The sequence below is a fragment of the Ctenopharyngodon idella genome, chromosome 19, assembly GCF_019924925.1.
Source record: "Ctenopharyngodon idella isolate HZGC_01 chromosome 19, HZGC01, whole genome shotgun sequence".
NCBI lineage: Eukaryota > Metazoa > Chordata > Actinopteri > Cypriniformes > Xenocyprididae > Ctenopharyngodon > Ctenopharyngodon idella.
Genome location: NC_067238.1, coordinates 18925420 through 18940134, shown reverse-complemented (window position 1 = coordinate 18940134; position 14715 = coordinate 18925420). Strand labels below are relative to the sequence as shown.

At 38.3% G+C, this 14715-nt stretch overlaps 2 protein-coding genes across 2 annotated transcripts; one reads left to right on the top strand and one right to left on the bottom strand.

Moving 5' to 3' along the window:
• Positions 1-685: 685 nt before the first annotated feature.
• Positions 686-5276, bottom strand: nup42 (nucleoporin 42). The gene is made up of 7 exons (XM_051872035.1): positions 5032-5276; positions 2180-2501; positions 1985-2073; positions 1790-1866; positions 1623-1709; positions 1415-1547; positions 686-1208 (listed from the first exon to the last, which is right to left on the bottom strand). Exons 1-7 carry the CDS (start codon positions 5159-5161, stop codon positions 745-747), a joined length of 1302 nt encoding a protein of 433 aa, XP_051727995.1. The 5' UTR covers positions 5162-5276; the 3' UTR covers positions 686-744.
• Positions 5277-6294: 1018 nt separating this feature from the next.
• Positions 6295-14492, top strand: LOC127500689 (lanosterol 14-alpha demethylase). Its single transcript, XM_051872034.1, has 10 exons — positions 6295-6617; positions 8183-8281; positions 8370-8546; positions 8797-8923; positions 9048-9222; positions 9310-9429; positions 10471-10666; positions 10893-10988; positions 11079-11247; positions 13382-14492. Exons 1-10 carry the CDS (start codon positions 6468-6470, stop codon positions 13570-13572), a joined length of 1500 nt encoding a protein of 499 aa, XP_051727994.1. The 5' UTR covers positions 6295-6467; the 3' UTR covers positions 13573-14492.
• The last annotated feature ends 223 nt before the right edge of the window (positions 14493-14715 follow it).

The following is a 14715-nucleotide window of genomic DNA, read 5'->3' as shown; positions in this document are numbered from 1 at the left end:
TGTAATTACTGTTTTTACATGCGTATTAAAATTATTTAAAGTGCAAACAGATCAAAACAGTATCACTAAATTATGACTTTACAACCATAAATAAAGCAAAATAAATGAGAACGATAAATGAAAACTATTTAACAAATATTTTTAACATTTTATAATTGTATTTCATATTTTCACAAACTGAATATGCAGTTACATTTTTGTTTTTACTCGTCAAATGTTATTTTATGATTAAGAGATCTTTACCATCCCTTATTAAGATTATTATTTTGCATTTTATGCTCATTTTGAGCACAAAGCTTGTGCTTTTAGCAAATGTACCATAACATCATGGTTTTTGGACATGGTACTGGCATAATTGCAAGTATCCTGCAAATATCTGTGTATATAAATAAGAGTAAATGTAAATTTACTTACTGACACTATCACTGTACTACATCACAGCAATAAGGGATTGTATGCAGCAAATGCTATTCGAATGCACTTTTTCATAGTTGGATAGATTAAATTGTATTTGTAAATATTACTTCATTTGCAATATTATTGACCATGATTTACCATCACTATACCATGGTACTACCACCGTAGTTTATAGTTGAAGGATGTGAAAACGTCTATTAAAGCATTTTTCAAGGATTACCCACAATGCAATTTCAGTAAAGTTTAACTAAAATACAAAAACTCACTGTCTTAGTCCATAAACATGTTTATTAATATTGTCTTAAAAAGATGAGCCCAGAGTCAGTGTTAGACCATGAGGAGGTCAGCAGGAGGAGGTTTGAGAGGGATCTGACCCAGCGTGAAGCGTCTGGCTGTGAACTCCTTCAGTTCTTCGGCGCTCAGGTCACTCTGGGCCGTAAACAGACTCCCTCCTGAATTCCCAGCAGCCTGTGCAGCTCCAGTGAACACGGCGCTGCTCTGACCGAAGCCACCGCTCGCGGGCGGTGCCGAGGACCCAAACCCGCTGCTTAATCCTGCCGAAGACGTATTGAAACTGAACCCGGCTGCAGAGCTGGATTTATTTTCCGCAGCTGGTGCTGCAAAAGAAAAGGAGGTGGCAGACGGAGCGGGACTGCTGAAACCTGGGCAGGGCTGAACGGGGGTCTGAGCAGGGCTGAACGCAGCGCTTCCAAAATCAGGTGCTGCTCCAAAGTCAGTTTTGGACTGGGCAAAGCTGAAGCTGTTGATACTCTGAGTACTGGAACCAAATCCTGAGAAAACAATACAGTTGTTACCAACCAAAACATACAGGATGAACTGGAGAGGATCAAACTCTAGTCACGCAGAGCCGAAGCACAACCAAAACAATGTTCTTCCACAAAATGCATGCAATTTTGTTTTTTAACCGCTAGGGGGCCAAAAGTTACATAGTGTACCTTTAACACTGTTTAATACTGTAAAGAAATCCAGAACAAACCTCCTGCTCCAAAGCCAGATGTTGTTGACGATGATGTGGCTCCAAACCCTGATGCTGTCGAACCGAACCCGGCGCTTGGCGTGCCAAGCCCATGTGATGGCGTCTGGGGACTGGAGTTATTCAGCTCTGAGATCTGAGGACATCAATAACACGATTCAAACTCCTCCTGTCCATCCGGTTCAATGCCGAATGAGAAACATCATCTTACCACACTGATCTGAGTAGGTCTGCTCATGGTTCGCAGCTCCTGAACCCTGTTCCTCCATTGGTTGGCCAGCAGCTGGACTGAGTTCACCTGAAACACCACACAGGATTGCATGAAATGCACAGATCATCATGGGAATGAAAGTGTCTATTGAATCTGTGTTGTCTTACATAAGGCTGTATATCACCAGATGCTCGGTAGGAGTAATATTCCTGTCTCAGCTCCTCAGGAGACCACTCAACAAACCCTGCAGAATATCAAGATTAGATTTATCACCGTGCAAAACTCATATTTACTCAAAAGGCAGGCAAAAGACTGAAAGCAGGTCAATTAATCACTGTGATGAGTCTGTGTGCTAAACTGACCTGAGATCTGTTTGTTGAGGACCGAATAACACGAAAATGGCCACTGGCCAGAAGTCTGCCAGACCTCCATGTCATTCTGGATTGTTTCGCTGAAATACAAATATGCAATAAAAACACAAAGTGCATCAATAATCTATTTATATACAGATGAACAAGCAGTCCCCCCAAAACTGCATGAGTGTAAACTGCACTTACACATGTTTTGCACTGTCATCCGCTGAGTTTTGTCCAGCTGTATCAAAGTTGCTCTGAGAGCCGAGTGCTGAGAATCTGTTCTGGTTGCTGAAGTCTCTGGACATCCCGCCACCTCTGCCCCAGTCATTACCGCCACCTCTGCTCCGGTCATTACCGCCACCGCCGCCTCTACTCCAGTCATTACCGCCACCTCTGCTGCCTCTACTCCAGTCATTACCGCCGCCTCTGCTTCCATCATTACCGCCGTGGGAGAACGAGGAGGGCTGGATGAACTCACCGCCACTCCGTTGAGCCGGGTTTATCCACACGCGGTTCCCATAGCCTGCAACAACACGTCACTTTGGTCACTACCGATAAAGTTCAGTTTAAAAATTGGTATAAAGTATACTGGGTGTTTGACATTTTGATATACACTACAGGTGAAACGTTTGGACACACTTTTAAAAACCTTCTGATCTCAAGGTATATACACTATATTGCCAAAAGTATTGGGACACCCCTCCAAATCATTGAATTCAGGTGTTCCAATCACTTCCATGGCCACAGGTGTATAAAATCAAGCACCTAGGTGTGCAGACTGCTTCTACAAACATTTGTGAAAGAATGGGTCGCTCTCAGGAGCTCAGTGAGCTCAAGCGTGGTACCGTGATAGGTTGCCACCTGTGCAATAAGTTCATTCCTGAAATTTCCTCACTACTAAATATTCCACGGTCAACTGTTAGTGATATCATAAAGTGGAAGCAATTGGGAACAACAGCAACTCAGCCATGAAGTGGTAGACCACGTAAAATCACAGAGCGGGGTCAGCGCATGCTGAGGCACACAGTGCGCAGAAGTCGCCAACTTTCTGCAGAGTCAATAGCTACAGACCTCCAAACTTCGTGTGACCTTCAGATTAGCTCAAGAACAGTGTGTAGAGAGCTTCATGGAATGGGTTTACATGGCCGAGCAGCTGCATCCAAGCCTTACATCACCAAGTGCAATGCAAAGCGTCGGATGCAGTGGTGTAAAGCACTCTGCCACTGGACTCTAGAGCAGTGGAGACGTGTTCTCTGGAGTGACGAATCACGCTTCTCCATCTGGCAATCCCATGGACGAGTCTGGGTTTGGCGGTTGCCAGGAGAACGGTACTTGCCTGACTGCATTGTGCCGAGTGTAAAGTTTGGTGGAGGGGGGATTATGGTGTGGGGTTGTTTTTCAGGGTTTGGGCTTGGACCCTTAGTTCCAGTGAAAGGAACTCTTAATGCTTCAGCATACCAAGACATTTTGGACAATTTCATGCTCCCAACTTTGTGGGAACAGTTTGGGAATGACCCCTTCCTGTTCCAACATGACTGCACACCAGTGCACAAAGCAAGGTCCATAAAGACATGGATGAGTGAGTTTGGTGTGGAGGAACTTGACCTGCCTGCACAGAGTCCTGACCTTAACCCGATAGAACACCTTTGGGAGGAATTAGAGCGGAGACTGTGAGCCAGGCCTTCTTGTCTAACATCACTGCCTGAAGAATGGTCAAAAATTCTCATAAACACACTCCTAAACCTTATGGAAAGCCTTCCCAGAAGAGTTGAGGCTGTTATAGCTGCAAAGGGTGAGGCAACTCCATATTAAACCCTACGGATTAAGAATGGGATGTCATTAAAGTTAATGTGCACGTAAAGGCAGGCGTCCCAAAACTTTTGGCAATATAGTGTATATTTAAAATATTTTTGTTGACAAACATAAATACTGCCTATGTATGAATTTTGCAAAAATACAATTGCATTATTTTTGGAGGTCATATATAGACATATACATAATAGACCATAGTATTTCCCTTGTGAAAGTACTTCAAATGAGTACTTATTACAGAATTAATTTAATTTTAAAGAATATACTATATAATGGTTTTCAGCCATTTAAGTGCATGTTATTTGCAAATTAAATGAGAATGTATTATATCTTAAATTTACATTAAATCCAGTTATTTGAACTTAAGAGTCCTTTATGACTCGCTTAAGTACATCTTTATATGTAATTTCATAATTACCTTTATAGTGTTTGAAATTTGTTTAAAGTGTACTGCCGAATAAACTGACAAGCATTTATGGTAAACTCAAATATATTCTCATAATAAAGTTGCAAATATAATATCAAATAACACTACAGTTAAAATTATAATCAAGTACTTTACATGTTCTTAAGTATGTCAGTCAACACATCAAAATAAGTTTACTTCTTTAAAACGTACTTAAGTGTGTTAAGAAACAGTCATGAAAGTACAGTTAAGTTGCCTTTCATTTCATTAATATTATATTATTTAAGATTTGAAGTACACTACATGTGCACAGTCAATACAATTAAACATTTCTTTTTCACAAGTGTTAAAGGCACAGTTCACCCAAAAATTATCCCATGATTTACTCACCCTCAAGCCATCCTAGGTGAATAACTATTTTCTTTCAGACGAACACAATCGGTGTTATATGTCAGGGAATCGATGCATACGGTTGTCTGGCGGAAGCTAGTTATTTTACTTTATAAAGTTTTAAATAGGATATTTTTCTTACAAAACCCACTACCATTATAAAGCTTAGAAGAGCTAGAATATTTTTTAAATATATCTCCGATTGTGTTCGTCTGAAAGAAGATAGTCATATACACCTAGGATAGCTTGAGGGAGAGTAAATCATGGGATAATTTTCATTTTTGGGTGAACTATCCCTTTAAGAGCATTATAGTGTCCAAAAATGATGTAATCACTGTGGTGATATAGTTGTTTTGTAAGAGACAGTTGAATCAGTCTATATCTGGATGCTATCTTGCTCATGAAAAACAAAATATAGTGAAATGAAAGTGTGTTTATGTTTGACCTCCTCTGCTGGGCTGCTGCTGGTTTCCTCGATATTCTCCTCCTCCTCCTCTTCCGTCTCTGGGATGTTCATTCCAGCACTTATCTCCGTATCTACAGCGACCTTGAAGAAAGAAACTACACACGGTCATTTTAAACTTTATAAACACAAATCATGTGCTCTTGTGGTACAGAAAGTTTGACGCAGCTTCTCTAACGACGGGCACCAGCGTGACGAAAGACGCACATTTTGGACGTAAACAAATTGTTTCAAAATAAAAGTCCTGGTGCGGCGCTTGACAATGAATCGTCTTCAATGTGTTAAAACAATTATCACATAAAATAAGGATCTGATTAAGGCTTTGATCAGTGGCAGTGGCATAAATGGCAGTTTTCTGTTTTTGGTACTTTTAAGTTAAAGTGATAAATTATATTTCTGAGAATAGCTCAGTTGTTCTCTAAAACGGTTGGCATGATGGCAATGAAAATAGAATACATTACAGGTTATTTTATTTAGAAAGTGGCTAAATGTGCACAAATGGATATTTGTGCAAAGTAAAAGGGTGCAAAGTAATTTATTGCTGATTTTGAACTTTTTTAATACCTTTTTTTAAATAAAAGTATTCAAAATATTTTAAACATTATTGCTAAACGTGGCACATCATTATTGATATAGAAGATAATATTTGTTTTTTCAGTGTTATTTTTACAGTTTGAGATTATACTACAATAATACAATAAACACTATGATAAACTTGTTATACAGCTGTGAGTTAGTTGAAATTTTGGTCTAAATGAAAGTTATATCGAGGTATATTAATTATAAATTACTCAATTTATGAATTGCACACATTTTGAAGTAAGTTAAAGCTATAAAAAAAATTCTCACTGGCATTTGGGGACTCAATTTTGAGGTATTTCAGCAATAAAACACATTTGTGATGCTTTCAGATGTACTACAGACTTACAGATGCACATTTGATCTACAATACTCTATTCAGATCAATTTTTTCAAAATTTATATACAACGCACTTCCTTATACATAAAGGTGTGCGTGAGAAAAGTTTTATCAGGAGCTCGTTGGACGCAAAATTTGACCAACAGCGACGCAGGTGACATCATATAGGCAGACATCAGTTCAGGCGGCATCCACCAATCAGCGTGCGAGACGGCGGAGCGGAGCATGGACTTACTTGATGGACACACCCAGATGACCAATGAGCGGCCTGTTCACATCAGGCGGGGGCGGAACCTTCTGCAGACGCCGCGGAGCTGAACGGAGATAGGCAGGTATTAAAGTTTTTAGGGATATCAGCGAGACGCCAGTGGAGCTCAGCGGTCTGTCGTTATCAACACCTGCAAAAACATCTTAATAAGCTCTTCACCTTTTTGCAGCATCTTCTGCATGCCTTATTTATAAAACTCTTATTTATTGTGGAGCGAATAACATCAGTAAGATGACGATCCTGGAGGTGAGCGGTCAGCTGATCGAGAACACCGTGCAGAAGATGAGTCTGACCTCTGTTCTCCTCGCCACCTCTGTGTTCACACTCACTCTGGCCTATCTGAGTAAAGTCATGTTCAGACAGCAGCACCGCGGGCATGAAGTAAGTGTTCATCAGCTGATTCACTGCGTTTGAAATGATTTACTGCACTGATGTATGAAGGTTTCTGTGAGGAGCGATAATGTTCCTGCACATGAACAAAATCTATAAAATCACACCATCTATCCGTCTGTTCTTTCTATACATCCATCATTCTGTCTGTCAACCATCTGTTTATCTATCCATCATTCTCTCCATAGTTCTTTTCTATCTGAATATGTCTATCATTATATCTTTCTATCCATTGTTCAATCTATCTATCTATCCTTCAATTGTTCTGTCTATCCTTACTTCTGTCTATCATGTATCCTTTCATCGTTCTATCATGTATCCTTTCATCGTTCTATCTATTCATCTATCCTTTCATCATTCTCTTTCCATTGTTCCTCCTATCTATCCTTCCATCTATCTATCTTTTCATCATTCTTTCTATCCTTCCATCGTTCTGTGAATCCTTCCATCTATCCGTTGTTCTATCTATCCTTCCATTGTTCTATCAATCCTTCCATCATTCTATCTGTGAATCCTTCCATCTATCCGTTGTTCTATCAATCCTTCCATCATTCTATCTATCCTTTCATCATTCTATCATTTTATCTGTTTCCTTCATTCTATCTATCCTTCCATCATTCTATCTATTCATCTATCCTTTCATCATTCTCTTTCCATTGTTCCTCCTATCTATCCTTCCATCTATCTATCTATCTATCTATCTATCTATCTATCTTTTCATCATTCTTTCTATCCTTCCATCGTTCTATCTGTGAATCCTTCCATCTATCCGTTGTTCTATCTATCTATCCTTCCATTGTTCTATTAATCCTTCCATCATTCTATCTATCCTTTCATCGTTCTATCATCATTTTATCTATTTCACTCATTCTATCTATCCTTTCCTTATTCTTTCATCATTCTATCTATCCTTCCATCATTCTATTATATTCCTCTATCCTTTCATCATTCTATCTATCCTTCCATCATTCTGTCTGTGAATCCTTCCATCTATCCCTTGTTCTGTCTATCCTCCCATTGTTCTATCAATCCTTCCATCATTCTATCTATCCTTTCATCGTTCTATCATCATTTTATCTATTTCCTTCATTCTATCTATCCTTTCATTATTCTTTCATCATTCTATCTATCCTTCCATCATTCTATTATATTCTATCCTATCCTTTCATCATTCTATCCTTCCATCATTCTATTATATTCTATCCTATCCTTTCATCATTCTATCCTTCCATCATTCTGTCTGTGAATCCTTCCATCTATCCCTTGTTCTATCAATCCTTCCATCATTCTATCTATCTTTCCATCGTTCTATCTGTCAATCCTTCCATCATTCTATCTATTCATCTATCCTTTCATCGTTCTATCTATCCTTCATTGTTCTTCCTGTCTATCTGCCTATCCTTCCATCATTCTATCTATCCTTTCATCATTCTATCCTTCCATCTATTTCCTTCCTCTATTTCCTTCGTTCTATCTATCTATCCTTCCATCTATCTGTTGTTCTATCTATCTATCACATATAAAGGTTAATTTCAGTTTCTCTCTCTTTCCCTCAGAAACTTCCTCCTCATATCCCGTCCAGTGTTCCCTTTCTTGGTCACGCTGTGGCTTTCGGCAAGAGTCCCATTGAGTTTCTGGAGCAGGCCTACGAGAAGGTCAGTTTCAGCAGAACATTAAATCATTCAGAGACACATTTGGAATAACAGGCTGGTCATCTGATCTCATGTTGTTGTTGTCTCGCAGTACGGCCCCGTGGTCAGCTTCACGATGGTCGGGAAAACCTTCACGTATCTGCTGGGCAGCGATGCGGCCGCGCTCATGTTCAACAGCAAGAACGACGACCTGAACGCCGAGGATGTTTACGCGCGCCTCACCACACCCGTGTTCGGCAAGGGCGTCGCATACGACGTGCCCAATGCGGTAAGATCCCACGGTCCTGCAAAACATGGAAATATCTGAGAATTTTAACATTTGGATTGACAAGCTTTTATATATTTATATATGTAATATAAAAAGATATATTTGGTTCAACTAGAATTTGCTCTTTGTGGGTACAATTTTTAAATCCTTAAAGCACCTACCTGGACGTCATTCTTTGGCATCCTTAGGCATGTACATTTCCCTTTCGTCTTGCATTCACTGTCGATGTGATTTGTGTTTGTTTATTCAGTTATTTCTGGAGCAGAAGAAAATGCTGAAGACCGGACTGAACATCGCACACTTCAAAGGACACGTTAAAATAATCGAAGAAGAAACCAAAGATTATTTCAAGCGATGGGGAGACAGTGGAGAGAGAAGTAAGCAGACGGATCCATCCTACATCCATCAGTTTCTTTCTTTAGAATATCGTGCACTGATGAATCGTTCACAATAAGACCAGGAACATGTATTAAAGAGGACCTGTTAATGTTCTCTCTTCAGATCTGTTCGATGCGTTATCCGAGCTGATCATCCTGACGGCCAGCCGCTGTCTGCACGGCTGTGAGATCCGTGGCATGTTGGACGAGAGAGTCGCTCAGCTCTACGCCGATCTGGACGGAGGCTTCACTCACGCCGCCTGGCTGCTGCCCGGATGGCTGCCTCTACCCAGCTTCAGGTACCACCGCCAGAAAACATGACTGAATACACACGAGGAAGAGCTCTGGGTTTCACATGACGCTGTGTTTCTGCTCTGCGATTTCAGACGGAGGGATCAGGCACACTTAGAGATCAAGAAAATCTTCTATAACGTCATCAAAAAGCGAAGAGAAGCCACAGAGAAAATCGACGACATCCTGCAGACGCTCATAGACGCCACGTACAAGTATGTCACCATCACTTACTGTGACAAAACCAGATAATTTAAACCCAATTTACACTGTTTACAGCAGGGTTTGGGTCAATTTTTCCATGGATAACATTTGATTTGAAACCAATTAAAATCTAAAATGTTAATTTTATAAAATAATAATATGTTTATATTATATAAAATATATAATTTATCATATTTAAAAAAAATATATATATGATATATATATATTCAATTATTTATAATTATTCAAATATAACAATTTATAAAAAATAATTTATAATAACTAATTTCCATGTTGCACACACACTTGTTTATATTGTAAAATAATTATATAATATACGCTTATATTATATACAAATAAAATTTAATATATTACAGTATAAACATGTATAATATAAAAACTATTAAATCCTATTAAATTATTAATTTATAGTAATATTATAATTATAAAAATATATAATTTTTAAAAAATATATATAATTATACAATTTTAAATAAAATTCAATTATTATTCTAATATAAAATGTATTTATAAAAATGTTTCACACGCTTGTTTATATCGTAAGAGAATTATATGTGTATATTATATTCAAATATCATTAAAATATAAAATGTATAAACTTTTAAAAATAATAATTGTAAAAATTATTAAAATATAAGTGAATATAATGTATATTACAATGTTTTCATAATATAAATTAATTATAATTATTTATTTTTTAATATAAAAAATCTATTTATAAAAAAATAAATATTTAATTTACATAAGACTCATTTCCATGTTGCACAAACACACTCCATCTTTGTGTTTTGGGTTCATTAAAATTCAACAGTGTTTCTCCAGTCAGGACTCAAATTCACAATTTACCTAAATACCTGTGCAGATCTCTATATAAAAACACATGTGAACTAAACATCTGTGAAGACACCGATATTCTTTGGTGGATCTGTGAAAAAAGCAAATGATTACGTACTAAGATTTCAAGTATGGAGAAATCAATGCGTGTGAATGTTTGACAGCAGCTTACTAAAGATCAATTCTCTGCCCTGTAGAGACGGCCGTCCTCTGAATGACGATGAGATAGCCGGGATGCTGATCGGTCTGTTGCTGGCGGGTCAGCACACGTCCTCCACCACCAGCGCGTGGATGGGCTTCTTCCTGGCGCGGGACAGAGCGCTGCAGGAACGCTGCCACAGCGAACAGAAAACCGTGTGCGGAGAAGATCTTCCTCCTCTCCAGTACGACCAGGTGATTTTACTGCATTGGTTTATTGCTTGTAATTTCTTTTTAATTATGTATTACAATAAATTAAAGGTACACTATGAAACTTTTTTTGTTAACAAAAATGTACATCTTCTGATCTGAATCACTACCGTACGTCTATAATAAGTATTTATATAAGCGCTAAAAGTAACATAGTGTACCTTTAAACATTGACCCAAATACTAAAGAACTGTTCTGGCATCTGACGCAGCTTAAAGACTTGAGTCTGCTGGATCGCTGTCTGAAGGAGACGCTCCGACTGCGACCGCCTATAATGACCATGATGAGGATGGCTAGGACACCTCAGGTATGAGGCAAAACGAAAAGTGGCTGCATTGCTGATTTTAAAGCCATAAAATACTTTGGACTGACCAACATCTTTCTGCTTCCTCAACAGAAAGTGGGCGAATACATCATCCCACCAGGACACCAGGTGTGTGTGTCTCCCACAGTGAACCACCGTCTTCGGGACACTTGGGATGAGCGTCTGGAGTTTAACCCTGACCGCTACCTACACGACAACCCTGCCGCCGGAGAGAAGTTCGCTTACATCCCATTTGGAGCAGGTGAGTTTGATTGAATGCTTTGATTGGGTAGTGTTTAGAGATGTTAAACCGGTGGAAATCTGACAAGCCAGGATTTTGCCGATAACCGATTGTTCCAGCAATTTGCCGATTAATCATCAAAACCAATCATCTTACTGTGCTTGAATGGTTTAAAATCGCTTGAGTGTTTCAAATGGCAAAGTTTAAAAATGCAACCAAATGAAAAACATTTGAGATGGCACTACAGCGTTACGTTTGTTTTCATTCAGTATCCATTTTAAAAACTATCGGTTGATTAATCAGTTATCAGCCATCATGGTCCAACCTAGTTATCGTTATCGGTAAAATCTAATATCGGTCGACTTCTAAAGGCCCGTTCACACCAAGAACGAAGATAACGATAAAGATATAATTCTAAAAATCGTTTAAAATATAAAAAGAATAGCACTGTCCACACCACAGCTATAACAATAACGATATCGCTGATCACTTTCAGAACGATTTTTTTCCAGCTGTTGAACAATAAAACACTGACAGCCAATCAGAATCCATTCTAATTTAAGGGCTTGCACATTTAAAATGGCAGACGACACTGCGGAGAAGTTAATCGCCGAGGTCCAGAAAAATCCACCACTGTTTGACAAGTCAAAGCCCCTTTTCAAGGATACTTTAAGAAAATAGATATATAGTTAAAACATTCAGTTGTACCCTCGGAATAAATAGGGAGTATTAACGATGAGATCATTATGTCAGGCTAGCAAACAGTGTAACAAAATGACCTCAGGTATCCAGCGCTAGTTTCGACAACATTGTCTTGCTTCCTTTGAAGTTTCAGTGTTTCACTATATTGACTTCGTCAGCTAAATTCACTGTTAGATTAGATCGATTACACTAGCTATTCACTCGAATCATGGCATGCTGATCTGCTGGTTAAAGTGTGTAAATGCAACAAGAACAGCGAAAACATGTTGTACACACTCTGAAACCGCAGCGAGTGAGCTTAGAATAAACAAACCGTTATCGTTCCTTGGTGTGGACACAAATATAGTTTTCGTTCTTGGTGTGAACGAGCCTTAATTCGGTGCTCGCGCACAAACACACAAAGCACTCGCACAGAAAGCCACCTGTAATACAGTGTGTGAGTACTGAATTGAGTTCTTTTTCATGTTTCATTGTACATAAACGGACAAAAACATACAAAAAATATGCCAAAATGCCCGAGTATTCATGTAAACGCAGTCAATTACGTCTTAAGTGAATGTAAACAGTAGTTTTTTATATGGGATAAGAGTGATATCAAAATTGGTGTCGAGAATTGTGAGATTTCAATGGTAATCTAAAATTATGATATCTAAACAACCTAAACTGAAATAAAATAACCTGTATCATGATATAAACCTAGTTAAGGCTTTTTCTTTAAGAGATGCTGTGCAGCCAAACAATGTACCAGTTATCAATGTAAAGCTGCTTTGACACGATCTACATTGTAAAAAGCGCTATATAAATAAAGGTGACTTGACTTGACTTGACTTTAGTGCCGTCACCAAATCCATCTCAGGGGCTGTTTACACGACATCATTTTCAACTAAAAACGGAAAACGTATGAATTTTGGCCGTATATTTACACAACAATGGCGTTTGAGGCCTGAAAATGCAAACTTTTGAAAACGGGTTTCAAAGTGCAAGTTTTTGAAAACGATACCATTATCATCTCCATGTAAACTGCAAAAACACAAATCTGTGGAAACGGTGACGTCATGCACATGCGTGTTACATGTTTACCCTATAATGAGAAAAATATCAAAGTGCAGTAAACTGTAAAAATAAGGTGGATAAGCATGCGCATTTGACGCAAGTGCTCTGTAAAAGAATGCGTATGCGCAGACGCGTAATCTTTCTGTACAAAGTGACATCGCCAACTACTTGTCTGGCATGCGTAATACAGCGTCTTTAGTCATTTTCGTGGATCAGTGTGTATAGTTTTGATAACGTTGTCATCTGTACAAAGAAAAAAACGTCACCGTTTTTAGTACATCGTTGTCGTGTAAACGTGCCCTAAAGTAGCTCCAGCTCGTCCAGCACAAGTCACAGTCCTAATAACTGTTGAGGATTGATGTGAAATAACCGTGTATCTTTACTGGTTGATCTTTTACAGGTCGTCATCGTTGTATCGGAGAAAATTTCGCCTATGTGCAGATTAAAACCATCTGGTCGACTTTGCTGAGGCTGTACGACTTTGAGCTGGTAGACGGACACTTTCCTCCTGTGAACTACACGACCATGATTCACACCCCGCACAACCCCATCATCAGATACACACGGAGGAAGACACAACCACAGAAGTGATGGGAATATTCTCTTTCTGCAGTTGATTGTAATCAGAACAGAACTATTGAGTGGCCTTTACAAACTACAAATGTTGGGTTGGTTAACATGCATTATTGTTGGCTGAATCACAATCTCTTACTCAGATTCCAACATCTTGTGTTTGTTATTTAAAAGGCAACCTATTTTAGTGACCTGCAGTGCCCAGAAATGACCTCTGGGGTCAAGAGTCAAATCACTGTTTTTAATTCCTCAAATCTTCTGATAGTATCATCCTCCCAGCAAAGCATGAAAATATTTTTATACGATTTAACATATTTGTTTTTGCAGAAAACAAAAACCTCTGATGTATAAAAAGCTTTAAACATTAAAATCACATCATATAAAAATGGCAGACTGATGTTTTATGTTGTGCTTTGGGCACCTAAAAGAGGTTGTGTTCTTCATACACAAGCAGTTTTAGTTTTTAATTTAGTTCAATAACTTCATTGTTTAGAATATGGAAAATCGTCTTCAGCTTTATGTAAAATATGGCTTACTTATAAGTGAGTGTGTTAACTTTGACACCTTAAATGTGTTTGGGCTATTAATTTTTATTTCATTATATGACAAACAAATGTTTATTTTATAGACGACATAATACATAAAAGTATATTGATAGCTGATGCAAATCATGTCAACATTAATGTTTATTTAAAAGATGTATATATGTACAAGGGAAAGTGTCCCTGGTCACCATATTTATTCACATTTTGTCTTTACTAGTTCATTTTAAATCATCCCACTTTGTGAAAAAACATTTTTTTCATGCAGCCACAATTCAAGGAGTGCCGTGACGAAGTTTTAATAATAATTTCAAGATAATGTCAGTTTGAAACAATTGCAGAAGGCAGTAATTAATTTTCAGTGACATTCCAGAAATTAAATGGAGGAAAAATGAATCTGCTTTTGTGTCCTTCTTGAGCATAAGCTTTCGATTCAGTGACTTCTTCATATCATAAAGATCAGAGCTGCCACCTAATTGCAGATTTCAGATCTAACCCTGATCACAGGGAACCCCGACATTGAAGACACTCGTTTGTTGCCACCTACCGGTCATCTGAAGGAACAACCATTGCACAAATTCTGATTAAAAGACAACTACCTGAGAAGACAAAAAAATTG

Bases quoted from the DNA above. Each gene is read 5' to 3' on its own strand.
- LOC127500689 (XM_051872034.1), top strand. From the start codon at position 6,468: ATGACGATCCTGGAGGTGAGCGGTCAGCTGATCGAGAACACCGTGCAG. The intron at 9,430-10,470 runs GTATGTCACCAT...TCTGCCCTGTAG, and splicing joins CTCATAGACGCCACGTACAA to AGACGGCCGTCCTCTGAATG. The intron at 10,667-10,892 runs GTGATTTTACTG...CATCTGACGCAG, and splicing joins CTCCTCTCCAGTACGACCAG to CTTAAAGACTTGAGTCTGCT.
- nup42 (XM_051872035.1), bottom strand. From the start codon at position 5,161: ATGACCGTGTGTAGTTTCTTTCTTCAAGGTCGCTGTAGATACGGAGAT. The intron at 1,867-1,984 runs GTCAGTTTAGCA...GATATTCTGCAG, and splicing joins CCTCAACAAACAGATCTCAG to GGTTTGTTGAGTGGTCTCCT. The intron at 1,209-1,414 runs GTTTGTTCTGGA...TTGTTTTCTCAG, and splicing joins ATCTGGCTTTGGAGCAGGAG to GATTTGGTTCCAGTACTCAG.